Below are 16,582 nucleotides of genomic sequence, written 5' to 3'. Positions count from 1 at the left end.
AACAGCCAATCAGGCTGTCCCTACCGGGCCTTTAAAGTTTCAGCTCCTGCAGGCGCCGCGCGCCGCAGGAGCGCGACAAAGGGGCCCGCCCCTTTGTGCGCCCCTTCTTGCAGCACCTGAGGAAAGCCCTGACCCCATCTCGCGCCTGACTTTGCAATTTCCTCCAGGAACCACAATCACCGACTCAGACTGCAACCACCTCCTCCATCTGGCAACCACTCATTCATTCTTCCACCTGCAACCACTCAACTATCCTTCTTCAAGCAACTCACTATCTAACAAACGCACTGGTAGGCTCATCAGTCATAACAAACTAGACACTACCTTACTTACCTCATCCACCACTGAACTCTCACAAGGACTCTATATCAATTACTAGCACCTCATCATGCCCCCTTTCTTTATACCTACAATCCCATACAACCACAAATTTACACCCAACAAACCCAAGATTATGGGCATCCGGCAACAGAGATTGATCCCAATCATGATCTCTCCCATCTCCCAAACACTAGGTCTAACCCTATTTACACTCACATTGTTCAACGCACAATCAATCACAAAAAAACTCCACCTTCTCAACGATCACCTGACTGATAACAATCCAGATATTTGTGCTGTGACAGAAACATGGTTGAAACCCACTGACTCAGTTCTATTGAACCAACTCCCCAACCACCTCTATGACTTACATTCTATCCCCAGAATCAAAAAAAAGGGTGGAGGGATTCAGCTAGCCTCCAAAAAGAGCCTAGGGTTCTCACCTCAACTTTCCACTACAATAAACAATATTGAAATTGCCTTTTTCAATTCAGACCATCTACAAATAGCCCTAGTATACTCACCTCCAGGTACCTTAGATACCGACCCCTCACCATTAATTGAACTCACTACCAAACACTTCAATCAGAACAAACCAGCTATACTGATGGGTGACTTTAACCTACATGTAAACAGCACTCGTTTAACCCACAACTGTAACATCCTCCTCACAGCACTAAATCACCTTGGCTTCAACCAGATCATCAAAGATCCCACGCACAAAGCGGGTCACACGCTAGATCTGATCTTTCTCAATAACGGCATAACTTCGACCAACAACCCTACGTGTGTCCCAGTCCCTTGGTCAGACCATTACTTCATCTCCACGGAACTTCAAATCAAAGACCAGCCTCGTCCTAGCTACCCAACAACTACTATCCACTACAGGAAGACTTGCTCCATCGACAATCTTAATAAAGTACTCACTAAAGAACTTGACCGACTGGACCTCACAGACGCTTCATCAGCAACCAACTCCTGGCTTAAGATAACAAAGGAAGTCGCAGACCTATCCTGCCCTACCATCACCAGAACCCTGAAACCACCGCAAGCCAACAGACACCCATGGTACACTCCGACTCTAAAAACTCTCAAACAAGAACTTAGAAAAAAGGAAAACATATGGCGCAAATCCCCATCCACCTCCACGAGTCTAATCTACAAATCCCACCTCAACACATACAGACTAGCCATTCTCAAGGCCAAAAAAGACTTTTTTGCAAAAAAAATCCATAACTTCGTATTCGACTCTAAAGCCTTATTCTCATTTGTATCATCCCTTACAAAACCCTCTCCTCCTACCATCCCAGACGAACAAGCAGCTGACAAAGCATTGGAACTAGCAATCTACTTCGACAACAAGATCTCCAATCTTCTCAAACCAATCACCACCCAACAGCTGACAGCATCAACACCCTATAACACCGCTATGTCAATCGTCACCCAACCTCAGACATCCTCACCCCCCAGTGCTCCGACTTACTACAAAAAATGCAGCTTATCATCATTCGAGACCGCATCATCCCTGGAAATTGAAATCATCCTCAATAAATTAAAACCATCCTCTCACCCACTGGATACCATTCCCTCCAATCTATTACTTTCGACTCCCAACACCATCTCCAAAGCATTAGCAAATATCATAAATTGCTCTTTAACTCAAGGAAAAGTCCCAGAACAACTGAAAATAGCCATTCTGAAACCATTACTAAAAAAACCAAACTTGCCAACAACAGACCCTGCCAACTTCCGCCCGATAGCCAACCTGCCCCTAATCTCAAGAGTAATGGAGAGATTTGTCAACAGACAACTGTCCGATTACCTGGAGGAGAATAACATTCTCTCACCCTTTCAGTTTGGATTTAGGAAATCACAAAATACAGAAGCTCTTCTAACGTCACTTTCCGACACCATCCTCCTCAACCTTGAAAAAAAACAATCGTACCTCCTCGCTCTTCTCGACTTATCCGCCGCATTTGACACCGTAAATCACGATATCCTGCTCGAGCGGCTATCGGACATTGGAATACAAGGAGAAGCTCACAGTTGGTTTCAATCATTCCTAGAAAATAGATTCTACAGAGTCAAGATAAATAACGTAGAATCACCTCCTATCAAATCAATCAGAGGAGTACCTCAAGGATCTTCACTATCCCCTACCCTTTTTAACATCTACCTGCTTCCGCTCTGCCACCTACTCTCCAGCCTCAAGCTAAAACACTATATTTTCGCCGATGACATTCAGATACTTCTTCCCATCACAGAATCACTCCAAAAAACCTGGACGCATTGGAACAACTGCTTACTATCCATCAATTCCTTGTTATCCAGCCTCAACCTTGTACTCAACACAAACAAAACAGAAATCCTCATCATCTCGCCTGACGAAAACCACACACTCTTCAACGTCCAAAGTACAACACAATCCATAATACCATCTTTCAACCACTCACCTTCAGTAAGAGACTTAGGGGTACGCTTTGACAATCAATTCAACCTTAAAGTACAAGTACTAAAAAATCTGAAACCACTCCTTCACTTCAAAGACTTCCGCTTAGTAGTTCAGTCATTAATTCTGTCCAAACTAGACTACTGCAATTCTCTCCTGCTAGGTCTTCCGCTATCATCCATAAAACCCTTACAGATGGTACAAAACGCCGCGGCGAGGCTACTCACTAACACCAACAAAAGAGACCACATCACTCCAATTCTGATTAACCTCCACTGGCTCCCCATAAAAGCTAGAATCACCTTCAAGACACTATCAATGATCCACAAGGATATTATGGGAAGCGCCCACTTAAATCTTACCTCTCAACTCCGCCTTCACACATCAAAAAGACCCATCAGATATAACTACAAAGGTTCTCTACATACTCTCCCGATTAAAACCTCGCTAGCCAAACGAGCACTCTCCACAGCCGGGCCCACCCTTTGGAACTCACTGCCGCCAGAACTTAGACTTGAAACCTGCCACTTAACCTTCAAGAAAAACCTTAAAACATGGCTCTTCCGGCAAGCCTTTCCAGAAATACAGGATTACTTCGACACAGGTCAAAGAACAAAATAGCGCAATACAAAGTCCACCACCAACCTCATACCCTCAGGACCCTCACGACCTTATTGCACACCTGATATGAAAGATCCTCTCTTGATCCCCTTCCCATGGTTATGTTCTTTAACATGGAACACGGTCTCCTGTATACTCTACCTGTACAACTCAATCTTATCAACTATTCTGCAGTACTCGCACCATTTATTTAAGTTATTAATCAAAACATTTTTTGTCGTCTATTCTATATTTTATATATTTTATTTCACAATTATTACTTAATATTAATTGATTCGCATTTTTTGTTCAATATTCTGTTGACTGTTTAATGTAAAGATACACGTTCCCTGTTCAATACTATGTTTATTGTTCAATGTAACGCCCCGGCGACAGTTGTGTTATATGGAAACCGACTTGATTTGATATATATATATATATCAAGAAAGGCGGTATATAAAAACCCTAAATAAATAAATAAATAAATAGGGGAGTTGTTCCATTCCCCTTATCATTTTGGTAGCCCTTCTCTGTACCTTCTCCATCGCAATTATATCTTTTTTGAGATGCGGCGACCAGAATTGTACACAGTATTCAAGGTGCAGTCTCACCATGGAGCGATACAGAGGCATTATGACATTTTCCGTTTTATTCACCATTCCTTTTCTAATAATTCCCAACATTCTGTTTGCTTTTTTGACTGCCGCAGCACACTGTACCGACGATTTCAATGTGTTATCCACCATGACACCTAGATCTCTTTCTTGGGTTGTAGCACCTAATATGGAACCCAACATTGTGTAATTATAGCATGGGTTATTTTTCCCTATATGCATCACCTTGCACTTATCCACATTAAATTTCATCTGCCATTTGAATGCCCAATTTTCCAGTCTCACAAGGTCTTCCTGCAATTTATCACAATCTGCTTGTGATTTAACTACTCTGAACAATTTTGTGTCATCTGCAAATTTGATTATCTCACTCGTCATATTTCTTTTGGGATCATTTATAAATATATTGAAAAGTAAGGGTCCCAATACAGAACCCTGAGGCACTCCACTGTCCACTCCCTTCCACTGAGAAAATTGCCCATTTAATCCTACTCTCTGTTTCCTGTCTTTTAGCCAGTTTGCAATCCACGAAAGGACATCGCCACCTATCCCATGACTTTTTACTTTTCCTAGAAGCCTCTCATGAGGAACTTTGTCAAACGCCTTCCAAAGCTCATTTGCTTTGGATTGAGCCTGGTTTTCTGGGATGGTAGGGGCAGAGGATTTTGTGAGTTGGGATACATAGGAGAACAGGGCCCTGGCATCATATTGTATATCATGAATTCTGCTGGCATAAAAGTCTTTTTTTTCTCTGTAAAAGAGAGATCTTGTAGAGATGGAGGGTGCGTTTATAATCGGATAGTGTTGTGGTGTTGGGGGTCTTACGCCATGTGCCTTCCTTGTGTCTGAGGTCTTGCTTCATCCGTTTAAGTTCTGGTGAGAACCAGGGTTGTTTCTTTTTTTGTGTCCAATTGATAAATTTCCGTCGCTTTGGGGCAAAGTTTATTGGCTATTGACTCCGTGATATTGTGCTAGGATAGAAGGGCTGAGTTGGGGTTGGAGATATTCAGGTTAGGGAGATCCTTGGATAGATATTCACTGAGAATGTCGGAGGCACATGGTTTCCTGAAGTGGATGGTAGAATGAGGTTGAGGCTGAATAGGGTTTCCTTGTGTCGTGAGGGTAGCTGATATCAGGGAATGGTCAGACCAGGGAACGGAGGTGCAGTCTGGAACGTTATTGTATGATAATTTTGAGTTTATGAAGATGAAGTCGAGCGTGTGTCCTGCTTTATGGGTGGGTTTATTGATAATTTGTTCAAAGCCCATAGCCCGGAGTGTGGTGAGGAAGGTTTCACAATTGGGAGAGAGCGGTGAGGCGTCAACATGCAGATTGAAGTCCCCCAGTATCATAGCTGGTGAATCTGTGTTGATGTGTTTGGCAATGGTTTCTATGAGGGGGGAGGCATCGGTGTCCAGTAATCCTGGCGGAGCGTATACTAGAAGAATTTGAATATGTTTTGACTTGAACAGATCTAGTTCCAGTTTTTTGGAGGAGGTCTTGACTGGTTGCTGGCTGAGATTGACTTCTTTTTTGGTGGCTAGGACCGCCTCCTCTTTTTTTGTGTCTTGGGATTGAGAAAAAATCATAGAGGTATATCGGTAATTGGTTTATCAGGGGAGTGTCGGAACTTTTTAACCAGGTTTCCGTGATAGCACAGACGTCTGGTTTGGAGTCCAGCAGATAATCGTTTAGGATGTGGGTTTTCTTTGTAAGGGACTGAGCGTTGAAGAGGGTTAGAGAGAATATCATGAGTCCTAATAGCTGGGTGAGGGGTGAAATCATGATTGGGATGAGTGATCTCGTAGTATGGCTCGGGGTTCGTTGTGAAAGCTTTGAGTGGTGGGTGTGGTGATGATAAATGATAGGGATGGGGTAGGTTTGCATAGTGCCTTCTCGGATGGTGTAGAAAAGGAGGGTTGTTGTGTGTATGAGCTGTAGATAGTGGTCTTTGAGTCTCCTGTCTTTGAGTCGGTCTTAGAGATGACTGCTGGTGATTGGATGGGAGAGTTGGGAATTGCTTGTGTGTGTAGGGAGCTGTCTGAGAGAGTCAAATTTTTTTTTGGTCTGTTGTGGTTGTCTGGAGTCTGAGCGGGAGCGGTAAGGTGCTTGTGCTGGAACACTAGGAGCGGGTTGGGTATTGGGAGCATGTCTTTATGATGAAGCATAGGTTGAGCATGTTGATGGTTGCTTGAGAGAGTTGAGTATATGTCGGTCTGGCAGATGCTGGCCAATGAGATGCTGATAGATGCTGGCAAAGGCTAGATGAATGCTGGATGAGTGCTGGGTGCAGCTGGTGGATGCTGGCAGAAGCTGGCAGAGCTGATGAGTGCGGCAAAGACTGGAAGACTGCTGGATGAATGCTGGATGAAAGCTGGATGCGGGTAGATGATGATGGATGCTGGCGAATGTTGGATGAGTGCTGGGTGAGGCTGGTGGATGCTGGCAGAAGCCGGCCGAGCTGGATGAGTGCGGCAAAGACGAAGACTGCTGGATGAATGCTGGAAGACTGCTGGATGAATACTGGATGAATGCTGGATGAGTGCAGACGATGGTAGATGCTGGATGAGTGCTGGTGGATGCTGACAGAAGGTGGCAGAGCTGGATGAGTGCGGCTAGGACTGGAAGACTGCTGGATGAATGCTGGCCGAGGCTGGATGAAAAGATGAAAGCTGGAGAATGCTAGGTGAAGGCTCGGATGAAGTAGTGTAAGGAAGTGGTGGCAGGCGAGGGGGCCTCTGTCCTGGGGGCTCACAAAGGGGCGCACTAAGGGGCAGGCCCCTTAGGTCGCGCTCCTTCGGGCGCGCGACGCCGCCGGAGTCGCTGCAGATTTTAAAGGGTCCTCAGTCAGCTCCTGATAGGCCGGCTGAGGTAGCAGGGGCGCGGCAAGACTCACCGCTGGGTTCCTGCCTTCTCGTTTGCCTCGGGATTTTTTTTTTTTTTTTATCAAACTCAGCAACTCATCTCTCTACAAGAAACAGAGAAGAGTTCGAATTGGCTCCAAATCTGGATGAATGTCTCCTTCCTCATCAGGAGAGCCACCCCCATCATCAGTATCATCCTGATCCAACTGCATTTAAGCTCTATCAGACCTACTGCACCATGGTGCTTGGAAACAAGCAGAGGAGTGCACAGAGCTATCTTAGTAGGTATTGCCGCTTCAGAAGACTGGCCCTGTAGAAATATCTGCAATCCCTGGAAGACGTCTACCCAGGAAAAGGACGATGGGTCCATTCAAAATCCCAAAGGCTCGAACCTGACATCCTGCGAGCCAGTGTCCTTGAGGACTCGACTCCTGGATCAATCAAGGGAGGGGACCACATCTGTCATCTCTCCCTTGGTCCCATTCCCCTCAGACCGAAGAAATGAACCATCACCGGCAAAATCAGAAGGAGGCAAATCTCCCTGAACATCCAGGCAGCGCTGACACAGGCTTAAAGAAAGCTCCGGCTGAATGGCCCTGATGTGGCATGCAGCACAGACAGATAAGCATTTAGGTTTCTTCACCACGGGTGCCATGCTGTAGGCATGTAGATCATAAGAAAATAAGAACAAGGGTCCATCAAGCCCAAGGGTCCATCAAGCCCAGCATCCTGTTTCCAACAGAGGCCAAACCAGGCCACAAGAACCTGGCAAGTACCCAAACACCAAGAAGATCCTATGCTACTGATGCAATTAATAGCAGTGGCAATTCCCTAAGTAAACTTGATTAATAGCAGTTAATGGACTTCTCCTCCAAGAACTTATCCAAACCTTTTTTGAATCCAGCTACAATAACTGCACTAATCACATCCTCTGGCAACAAATTCCAGAGCTTAATTGTGCGTTGAGTGAAAAATAATTTTCTCCAATTAGTCTTAAATGTGCTACTTGCTAACTTCATGGAATGCCCCCTAGTCCTTCTATTATCCAAAAATGTAAATAACTGATTCACATCTACTTGTTCAAGATCTCTCATGATCTTAAAGACCTCTATCATATCCCCCCACAGCCGTCTCTTCTCCAAGCTGAACAGCCCTAACCTCTTCAGCCTTTCCTCATAGGGGAGCTGTTCCATCCTCTTTATCATTTTGGTTGCCCTTCTCTGTACCTTCTCCATCGCAACTATATCTTTTTTGAAATGCGGCGACCAGACTTGTACACAGTATTCAAGGTGTGGTCTCACCATGGAGCGATACAGAAGCATTATGACATTTTCTGTTTTATTAACCATTCCCTTCCTAATAGTTCCTAACATTCTGTTTGCTATTTTGACTGCTGCAGCACACTGAGCCGACGATTTCAAAGTATTATCCACTCTGATGCCTAGAACTTTTTCCTGGGTGGTAGCTTCTAATATGGAACCTAACATCATGTAATCACATCAAGGGTTATTTTTCCCTATATGTAACACCTTGCACTTGTCCACATTAAATTTCATCTGCCATTTGGAAGACCAATCTTCCAGTCTTGCAAGATCCTCCTGTAATGTATCACAATCTGCTTGTGATTTAACTACTCTGAATAAGTTTGTATCATCCGCAAATTTGATTACCTCACTCATCTTATTCCTTTCCAGATCATTTATAAATATATTGAAAAGCACCAGTCCAAGTACAGATCCTTGAGGCACTTCACTGTTTACCATTTCCACTGAGAAAATTGACCTGTCTTTTAACCAGTTTGTAACCCACGAAAGGACATCACCTCCTATCCCATGACTTTTTAGTTTTCTTAGAAGTCTCTCATGAGGGACCTTGTCAAACGCCTTCTGAAAATCCAAATACACTACATCTGCCAGTTCACCTTTATCAACATGTTTATTAACCCCTTCAAAAAAATGAAGCAGATTTGTTAGGCAAGACTTCCCTTGAGTAAATCCATGTTCACTGTGTTCCATTAAACCATGTCTTTCTATATTCTCTACGATTTTGATCTTTAGATAGTTTCCACTATTTTTCCTGGCACTGAATTCAGGCTCACTGGTCTATAGTTTCCCGGATCGCTCCTGGAGCCCTTTTTAAATATTGGGGTTACATTGGCCACCCTCTAGTCTTCAGGTACAATGGATGATTTTAATGATAGATTACACATTTTAACTAATAGATCAGAAATTTCATTTTTGAGTTCCTTCAGTACCCTAGGATGCAAACCATCCGGTCCAGGTGATTTGCTACTCTTTAGTTTGTCAATCTGGCCTACTACATCTTCCAGGTTCACCATGACTTGGTTCAGTTCGTCTGAGTCATCACCCATGAAAACCATCTCTGGAACTGGTATCTCCCCAGCATCCTCATTAGTACACACAGAAGCAAAGAATTAATTTAGTCTTTCTGCAATGGCCTTATCTTCCCCAAGAGACCCTTTAACCCCTCGGTAATCCAAAGGTCCAACAGACTCCCTCACAGGTTTCTTGCCTTGGATATATTTTTAAAAGTTTTTATTATGAGGTTTTGCCTCTATGGCCAACTTCATTTCAAATTCTCTCTGTGTTTGTCTTATCAATGATTTACACTTAACTTGAAAATGCTTATACTTTATCCTATTTTCTTCGGATGGATCCTTCTTCCAATTTTTGAAGGATTTTTTTTGGCTAAAATAGCCTCTTTCACCTCATCTTTTAACCATGCTGGTAATCTTTTTGCCTTCCTTCCACCTTTCTTAATGCGTGGAGTACATCTGGACTGCGTGTCTAGTATTGTATTTTTAAAGAATGTCTTTGCCTCTTGAACACTTTTAACCTTTGCAACTGCACCTTTCAGTTTTTTTCTAACTATTTTCCTCATTTTATCAAAGTTTCCCTTTTGAACATTTAGTGTGAGAGCTGTAGATTTACTTATTTTCCCCCTTCCAGTTATTAGCTTAAATTTGATCATATTATGACTGATGAAGGCTCGCGCCTAGCTTAACCACTGTATAAGTACACCCAAAATCGATGCACAAAAAATGTGCATCCAAACCCACATGCCTAGGACAATCGCCCAACTGGACACTAAACTGGATGCCCAGTACAGATGCCTAAAGCAGATGCACAAGATGTGCGTCCAGAAGGAAGAACACCCAATCTGGACGTACAGGTGAGAACAAATGCCCACTTGGATGCGCAAGCACGGCAACAGCCTACAGCAAAAAATGTGCGAAAATGCCCTGCAGCCTACCATGCACCAAAATGGGAGAAGCCTGGGAGAGGGCCTTAGCCGAACAGCTGCTCAACCCGCCGACCCTGCATCCTCTCCTCATCTCATAGAGCTCCCCAGAGACATGAACTGGACAGTTGAACGCAGAGGAACTAGACCCTTCTCTTGCTGTCTTATTTTTATTTTAATTTTTTTTTTTAAAGTAAGAAAACTTTTACCTAAGCTCAGCCCTCCCTGGCTGAGAGCAGGAACGAGTCCCATTTGTGGGGGGAAAAGGTTAATGCCTTCACCGCCGAGCTTCTCTCGGCTGCAACAACTAATTGGAATTTAGGTCCACAGCAATGTTCCCTTCCAAGGAGCGACTAGGTACGTGCAAATTTTTTTTGTGTGAGCAACAATTTTTTTAAATCAACAATTTTTGAGCGCAGGTTTTAAATGTTGCATTTCTGGAAACATAGTGCAAAGAAAAATTTATGTTAGCGACCATGTAAAACCTGTGAGCTAAGCTCCGAAATGCATGGGCAATCACTCAGGGGTTCAGTTTAGAGGGAACTATGGTCCACAGCAGTTAGACCTCTGGACTGAAGGCACTCTACTGAGGGAGGAACCGCAAAGTATCACCTCAGGAGGCAATCGGTGCTACATAGACAGTTTGTCTTTCCAAGATTTCCCTTCTAACTTTTTTTTTTTTTTTTTTAAACTCACAGGCAATCCCTCAAAGGGAAATGCATGCTCACCATTTGCTGGAGACGGAAAACACTGGAGGGCTGGTGTCAGGGTGGGACTCTATAGCATTACGTCAGCTTTTGCTCTATCTCCATCTGCTGGCAAATGTGCATAACCCACTCGTTGGGACTGATGTACCCAAACGCTAAGGAAGCTTCTTTTCAAATTCTCTCCTAGCCTGCTTAATTACTTTTGTTTTTACTTCTAACTTACCAGTGGTTATGCTGTTCCCTATTTTCCTCATTAAGTTCTGCTTTACAGTTTTTGAATGGTGCCACTTTGGCTTTAATTGCCTCTTTCACCTCACTAGTAATCCATGCCAGCAGCCTTTTGGCTTTCTTTCAACCTTTTTTAATGCACGGAATACATTTTGTTTGGGCCTCAAGGATGGTAATTTTAAACAATGTCCTTGCCTTCTGCAAGTTTTTAACCTTGCAAATTGCTCCTTTTAGTTGTTTTCTAACAACTTTCCTCATTTTATCAGTGTTCCTTTTTATAGTTAAATGCTCCTGCAGTAGTTTTCCTTAATAGTATTCCTCCAGGGTGTGAAACCCAGGCCCAGGAATCAAACCCAAGTCTTCTACACAGCAACACACAGTGTTTGCCAATGAGCCACCAGGCCAGACTAGCTTTGAATTTTTAATTTTTATTTGCTATTTAATTTTGTCCTGGCAGTTTTATCCTGCTCCTTTGGGCTTCTAGCTCAATTTGGTATCAGCTTCTACTAGAGTAATGGTCACACAATCCTTGACTCATAACCAATTGGGAGTTTTCTTCCATTTGTTTGCTCCCTTTCCTCTTCTTTTCTACAATCCTCATCCAGTATGCATGACTATGATGAATCAGTAGATGTCACTGTTGCATGATAATTAAGACTCCTGGCCTCAAGGGGGCTATGAACTGTAAATACACTGGCATGGCAGTATCCTCAGCCCCTACTGGGTCAAAGACATGAAACCAGGCTTGGAGATCATAGTCAGATCTCCTGCTGGCTGCTTCTGAGTCACTAGGATGGATCCAGATTTCTACAGTTTTGTATGTCCAGGTAAGGGAAAGACAGGATCAAGAACAGGATTAGTGCTCACTCTAGACTACTGTGATAGGATGAGACATTGAACAAAAAAACAACTGTAGGCTGTTCACGAAAGCATGCAACAGGACTGTGGTAGACTCTACATCAAATTCAACCCAGGAATTTCAGATTGTCCAATTCCAAGTTAAAGAAAGAAAAAAAAGATACCCAGTGAGATCAGGGCTCCATGGATCTCCTTCATCACATTCCTGTACAGCTCCTTCTGCCATTCTTCTAACAGCTGCCACTCATCTTCAGAGAAATAGATGGCGACATCATGGAATGTGACCGATGCCTGAAACACATGAGACATTCTCACAGCTTTTTCAATGATATTAAAGTAACTGCAGTACTTATTTACATATTGTGCGTATGTATAAAATTGCACTGAATACCTAAAAGCTAACAGTTCATGTACATATCTCCACGCTTCTAACCTGATTCAAGCTACAGGTAACTCAACCTAGTACCTCATTGACTGTAGTGGTTAGACAACACCACAGAAGGCTGCCTTCTTCTATGACCTCCTTCTGAGGCTGCTCTGCTAACACCTATACTGACATGGATATGAAAAGAGGCTGAGGGTCAGTGTGAAAAGTAAATATAAACACAAGTTCTTGCCTATTTGTACTATAAAAACTGAGGTAAAAAAGCAATGGGTATTTGGATTAGAAATAAAGAAAGAAGTGCAGAAACATATCTGAATACAAAGGCAGAACAATTTATACTGCTAAAAGTCAAATACTTCCATTCATTTAGTAATACTTTTTTGAAGTGCATAGAGGAAGCCTTGCATCCATGTTTCGAGATGACAAGAGGAGAGGGTCTCCAAAGCAAGGCTAGATATTACTCTCCTCAGAATATCAATATCATCTCCATTAAGGAACCTAACTCATTGTGAAGCACGGGCCTCAACGTCAAAGCCAACATTTAGGTAACCTATTTCCAAACAAAAGTTATCTTCTTGTGTCCAGTGACAACACATTTAAAGTCAGGTCCTCCACCTCAGATTCTGAATAATTAATATGTTTAATTTTACCCCTTTGCCTGTACCTTGTGGTATTTTCTTAAATGTCTTTGGAGTCCACTCTACCATCTCAAGAGATAAGCCTGAAAAATTACTGTGTTGTAATATAAAACCACAATTTTCTTTTCCCAAAAATGATTTGGAAGTAGAAAGTCTCTCTCCTGAGATTCAGATTCCTTAGTCTTACTCTGTGACACTGAGGAGGCTCATGCTTCTCTAAATATTTAAAGAAGCTTCCTAAAATAGGTGCCTTGATAAGACTTCCCACAAACAGAAAATAATTTGGCCGAGCAGCAGCTCCTGCTTTATATTTCTTTTAGAGTTCATCTAAATCAAGGTCTTTAACTCCTCCCCCTCCCCTTTGTCAGATAAAGCATTTTAAACAGCAGATAAAAAAAAACATGCTTATCAATGTACTCATATAAGCTTGCAGTGGAGATGCACTGCTAACCTGCAGCTTCTCATTCCTTGCATTTTTAACTACTGAAGGGATTTCCCTTGCTACTCCTAGATTCACAGCCAGAGAGTAGTGGAACAGCAATACTTCAGTTAACTACTATTAACTGCTGTAGCACAAAAATCAAGACCTAAACATACCGTCTAATGGTATTTGCCTTTCCTTGGTCAAGCAGAAAAGCAGGCACTGTAGGTGCAAGGCAAGTATGTTCCATGGCCGGGAAGTGGCTAGTCGGGCAGATGAAATTAGAACGAGACAAGGACATCATCTGTCTCACCACAGTTTGTGCTCAGGGTCAGCTGTAGGACCAGGAAGCCACCATGGGTTCTCCGTCTTGATAAGCAAAAGCTTGGGGGAAGATGTTAACCTCAGTGAGCGCCTAGGGAGGCAAGATGCTTTTCCACTGCTTCATGCCTGTTAGGAATTCTGGGATTTTCAGTCTGTAGGTGTGCCATACATTTTATACAGCATAACAAAAGAGACTACAATCCCCTAAATAAAGGCTTGCCATACATTTCCAACATTTTATTCAGGGGGCGGAGTTGGGGCTAACGCAGCCAATAGCTACAACCCTTTCATTCGCGGTACGTTGTGCGCTAGAGGCCGGTAAAGGTTTATCACGGTGTTTCCGACAGCCTGTTTCAGTATGAGAGAGAGAGAGAGAGAGAGAGAGAGAGAGAGAGAGAGAGAGAGAGAGAGAGAGAGAGAGAGAGAGAGAGAGAGAGAGAGAGAGAGAGAGAGAGAGACTTGCTATAATGTCTACTCCCTAGACAGGTATTTGTATCCCTATGGGAGGCCCACCTAGTAACTCGAAGTGGGGATTAGGTATGAGTGTAGGGGGTTGGGGCCACTTTCACATTCAACATGAGACGTACGAACAGAACAGTGGTCTCTTGTGAAGATTTGATGGCCTTTGGAGTGAGGAAACTCACTCCAAGATGAGATTTGGGCAATGTTCTCTCAAACTAGCTTGATGGACACTCTACCTGGGCAACAACAAGCTAGGTGGTGTACCGCACTCAGTTTCACATTGATTCAGTGTGAAACTGAGTGCGGTACACCACCCGAAACATTGATCATACATTTGCTGTACGTCTGATGAAACTCACTGTGTGGAGTTCCACCGAGAATTTGAAGTGTTCAAGCCCCTGAGGCAGCGGCCAACGAGCTGCGAAACTCGGCCTGAGTCGGGCAATTATTGAGCACATCTCTGTTCTAATAAATACTGGAATAAGACTGAGGCATCTATTGTGTTTTTGTTTTCCTGACGGCTATCATAGATCGCCTACCTCTTTGTTTTCTTGGACCAAGAAAATAGGATGCTGATGTAGTGGCCTGGGAATAGGATCAATCTTAAGGGACCTTCCAACTTCAGATTTACTAGATCCACCTGGACCACTCTGGAGCTACTAAGATCACACTTCCACGATGTTTTGCTTTCTGCCTGACCTCTCTTCCTATAATGGCCATGGAGAAAAAACAAAGAGCAGAACCTCTTGCGTCCATGGCTAGAAAAGAGCAGTAAGACCCTCTGATCTTGCTTCCCATTTTTGCCTGAAGAACCACAGAACCTTGACATTTAATCTTGTAGCCATCATATGCAGCTGAGGAACATGCCATGCTGCCTTGATTTGAGACACCGCCTTGATCAACTCACACTCTCCAGGGTTCAGGATGTGCTTGCTCAAAAAATCCACTTGCACATTCTCCTCCCTGGCCGCATGAGACTCTAACAGGACTTGTTGGATGTGTTCTGCCCAAAGGAACAATTCCCTGACCTCCAGGGAACCCCCCCCCCCCCCCCCGACTCCTAGTACTACCTTGATGATTGAGCTCTGTTACTGCTGTCACTTTATCTAACAAAACTCTCATTGCTCAGTTGCGGCTTAGTGGTAGAAAGAATAGGAATGCTTTCCCAATTGCTTTTGTTTCAAAGGGATTGATGGACCAGGAAGCCTCCATCAATGTCCACAGGCCTTGTGTTGTCTGTCCGACAAATAGCTCCCCAACCTGATATACTGGCATTCTTGGAGACCACGATCCAATCTGGAATATCTAACTCCACCCCTCTAACCAAACTGTCCTATAAAAGCCACCAGGACAGACTCAACTTGGCATCCCCAGTGAGGGTCAAATGGACCTCAAAATCCTCTGATTGGGGACTCAAGCATGAAAGGGATCCCGCTGCAGGGGATGCCTATGTGCAAATGTTCACAGAACCAAGTCCAGTGTAAATGCCATGGAGCTAAGGACTTGCAAATAATTCCAGATTCTGGAATTCCTCCTGTACAATAACTGTTGAACTCTGCAATTTCAACATCCTGTCTGCAATAAAACACCCTGCCTACATAGGTTTCAAAATGTGCACCCAGGTAACTCAGCCTCTGTGAGGGTTACCAGGTTGCTTTTTAACCAATTTTATGACCTATCCCAGGGTCTTCAACCTCAGCACTACTTTTTGTACTGCCTGTTGGCAAACATCCTGAGACTTTGCCGAAATAAGCCAATCATCCAAATAAGGAAGCACTAGAAAACCCTCCTTGCATAAGATGGCTGCACACAACCACCATCACCTTGGTGAATGTGCGAAGCATTGTGAGATAAAAAGGAAATGATCAGAACTAGAAACAATCCTCCACAACCGCAAACCTGAAGAATCCCTGATGATCCACCTGAATAGGTAAATAAAAATAGGCATCTGTCAAATCTAAGAACACCACGAATTCCCCTTCTCTCGGACAGCTGCGATAATCAAATGCAGAGCTTCCATCAGAAAGTAAAGCACCCACAAAGATTCATTCCCCATCTTAAGGTCCACGATGGGCCAATAGGTGCCCTCCTTTTTGACACCGCAAAAGAAATGGGACATCTGCCTCAGCCCCTTTACATCTCTGGGACAGGACTCACTGCTCCAAACTGCAGAGGCTGATCCAGGGTGGCCTGAATCACATTCTTCTTCATTCTTGACACACATGGCAAGTTCATGAAAACCTTTTCTACTGGACGTGCAAAATCTAAGGCATAACCGTCTCTTATGATGTACAGGACCCAATGGTCTGTTGTTTCCAAGTCCACTCTATATTTATTTACAAAAGGTGACCTATTGAATCTTACTGTATGCCCTCAAGGACTCCAGAGCCAACCCCGGAGCTTTCCTGAGGGGTCTTCTGAGTCCTTCACAAGAATTGCTATTTGCTTGC

The 16,582-nt window shown here is 43.6% G+C and overlaps 1 protein-coding gene across 1 annotated transcript in view; it reads right to left on the bottom strand.

The window, feature by feature from the left end:
• LOC115094348 overlaps positions 1-16,582 on the bottom strand; it is a 188,053-nt gene that overhangs the window by 117,420 nt on the left and 54,051 nt on the right. Inside the window, exon 6 of the mRNA XM_029607304.1 lies at positions 12,067-12,193. Within this exon, the coding sequence (XP_029463164.1) occupies positions 12,067-12,193 (127 nt within the window). The remainder of the gene's footprint in view (positions 1-12,066; positions 12,194-16,582) is intronic.

This window comes from Rhinatrema bivittatum, chromosome 6 (assembly GCF_901001135.1).
Source record: "Rhinatrema bivittatum chromosome 6, aRhiBiv1.1, whole genome shotgun sequence".
NCBI classification, from domain to species: Eukaryota; Metazoa; Chordata; class Amphibia; order Gymnophiona; family Rhinatrematidae; genus Rhinatrema; species Rhinatrema bivittatum.
The sequence above is the reverse complement of the archived record's forward strand: the minus strand, read 5'-3'. Positions and strand labels throughout refer to the sequence as shown.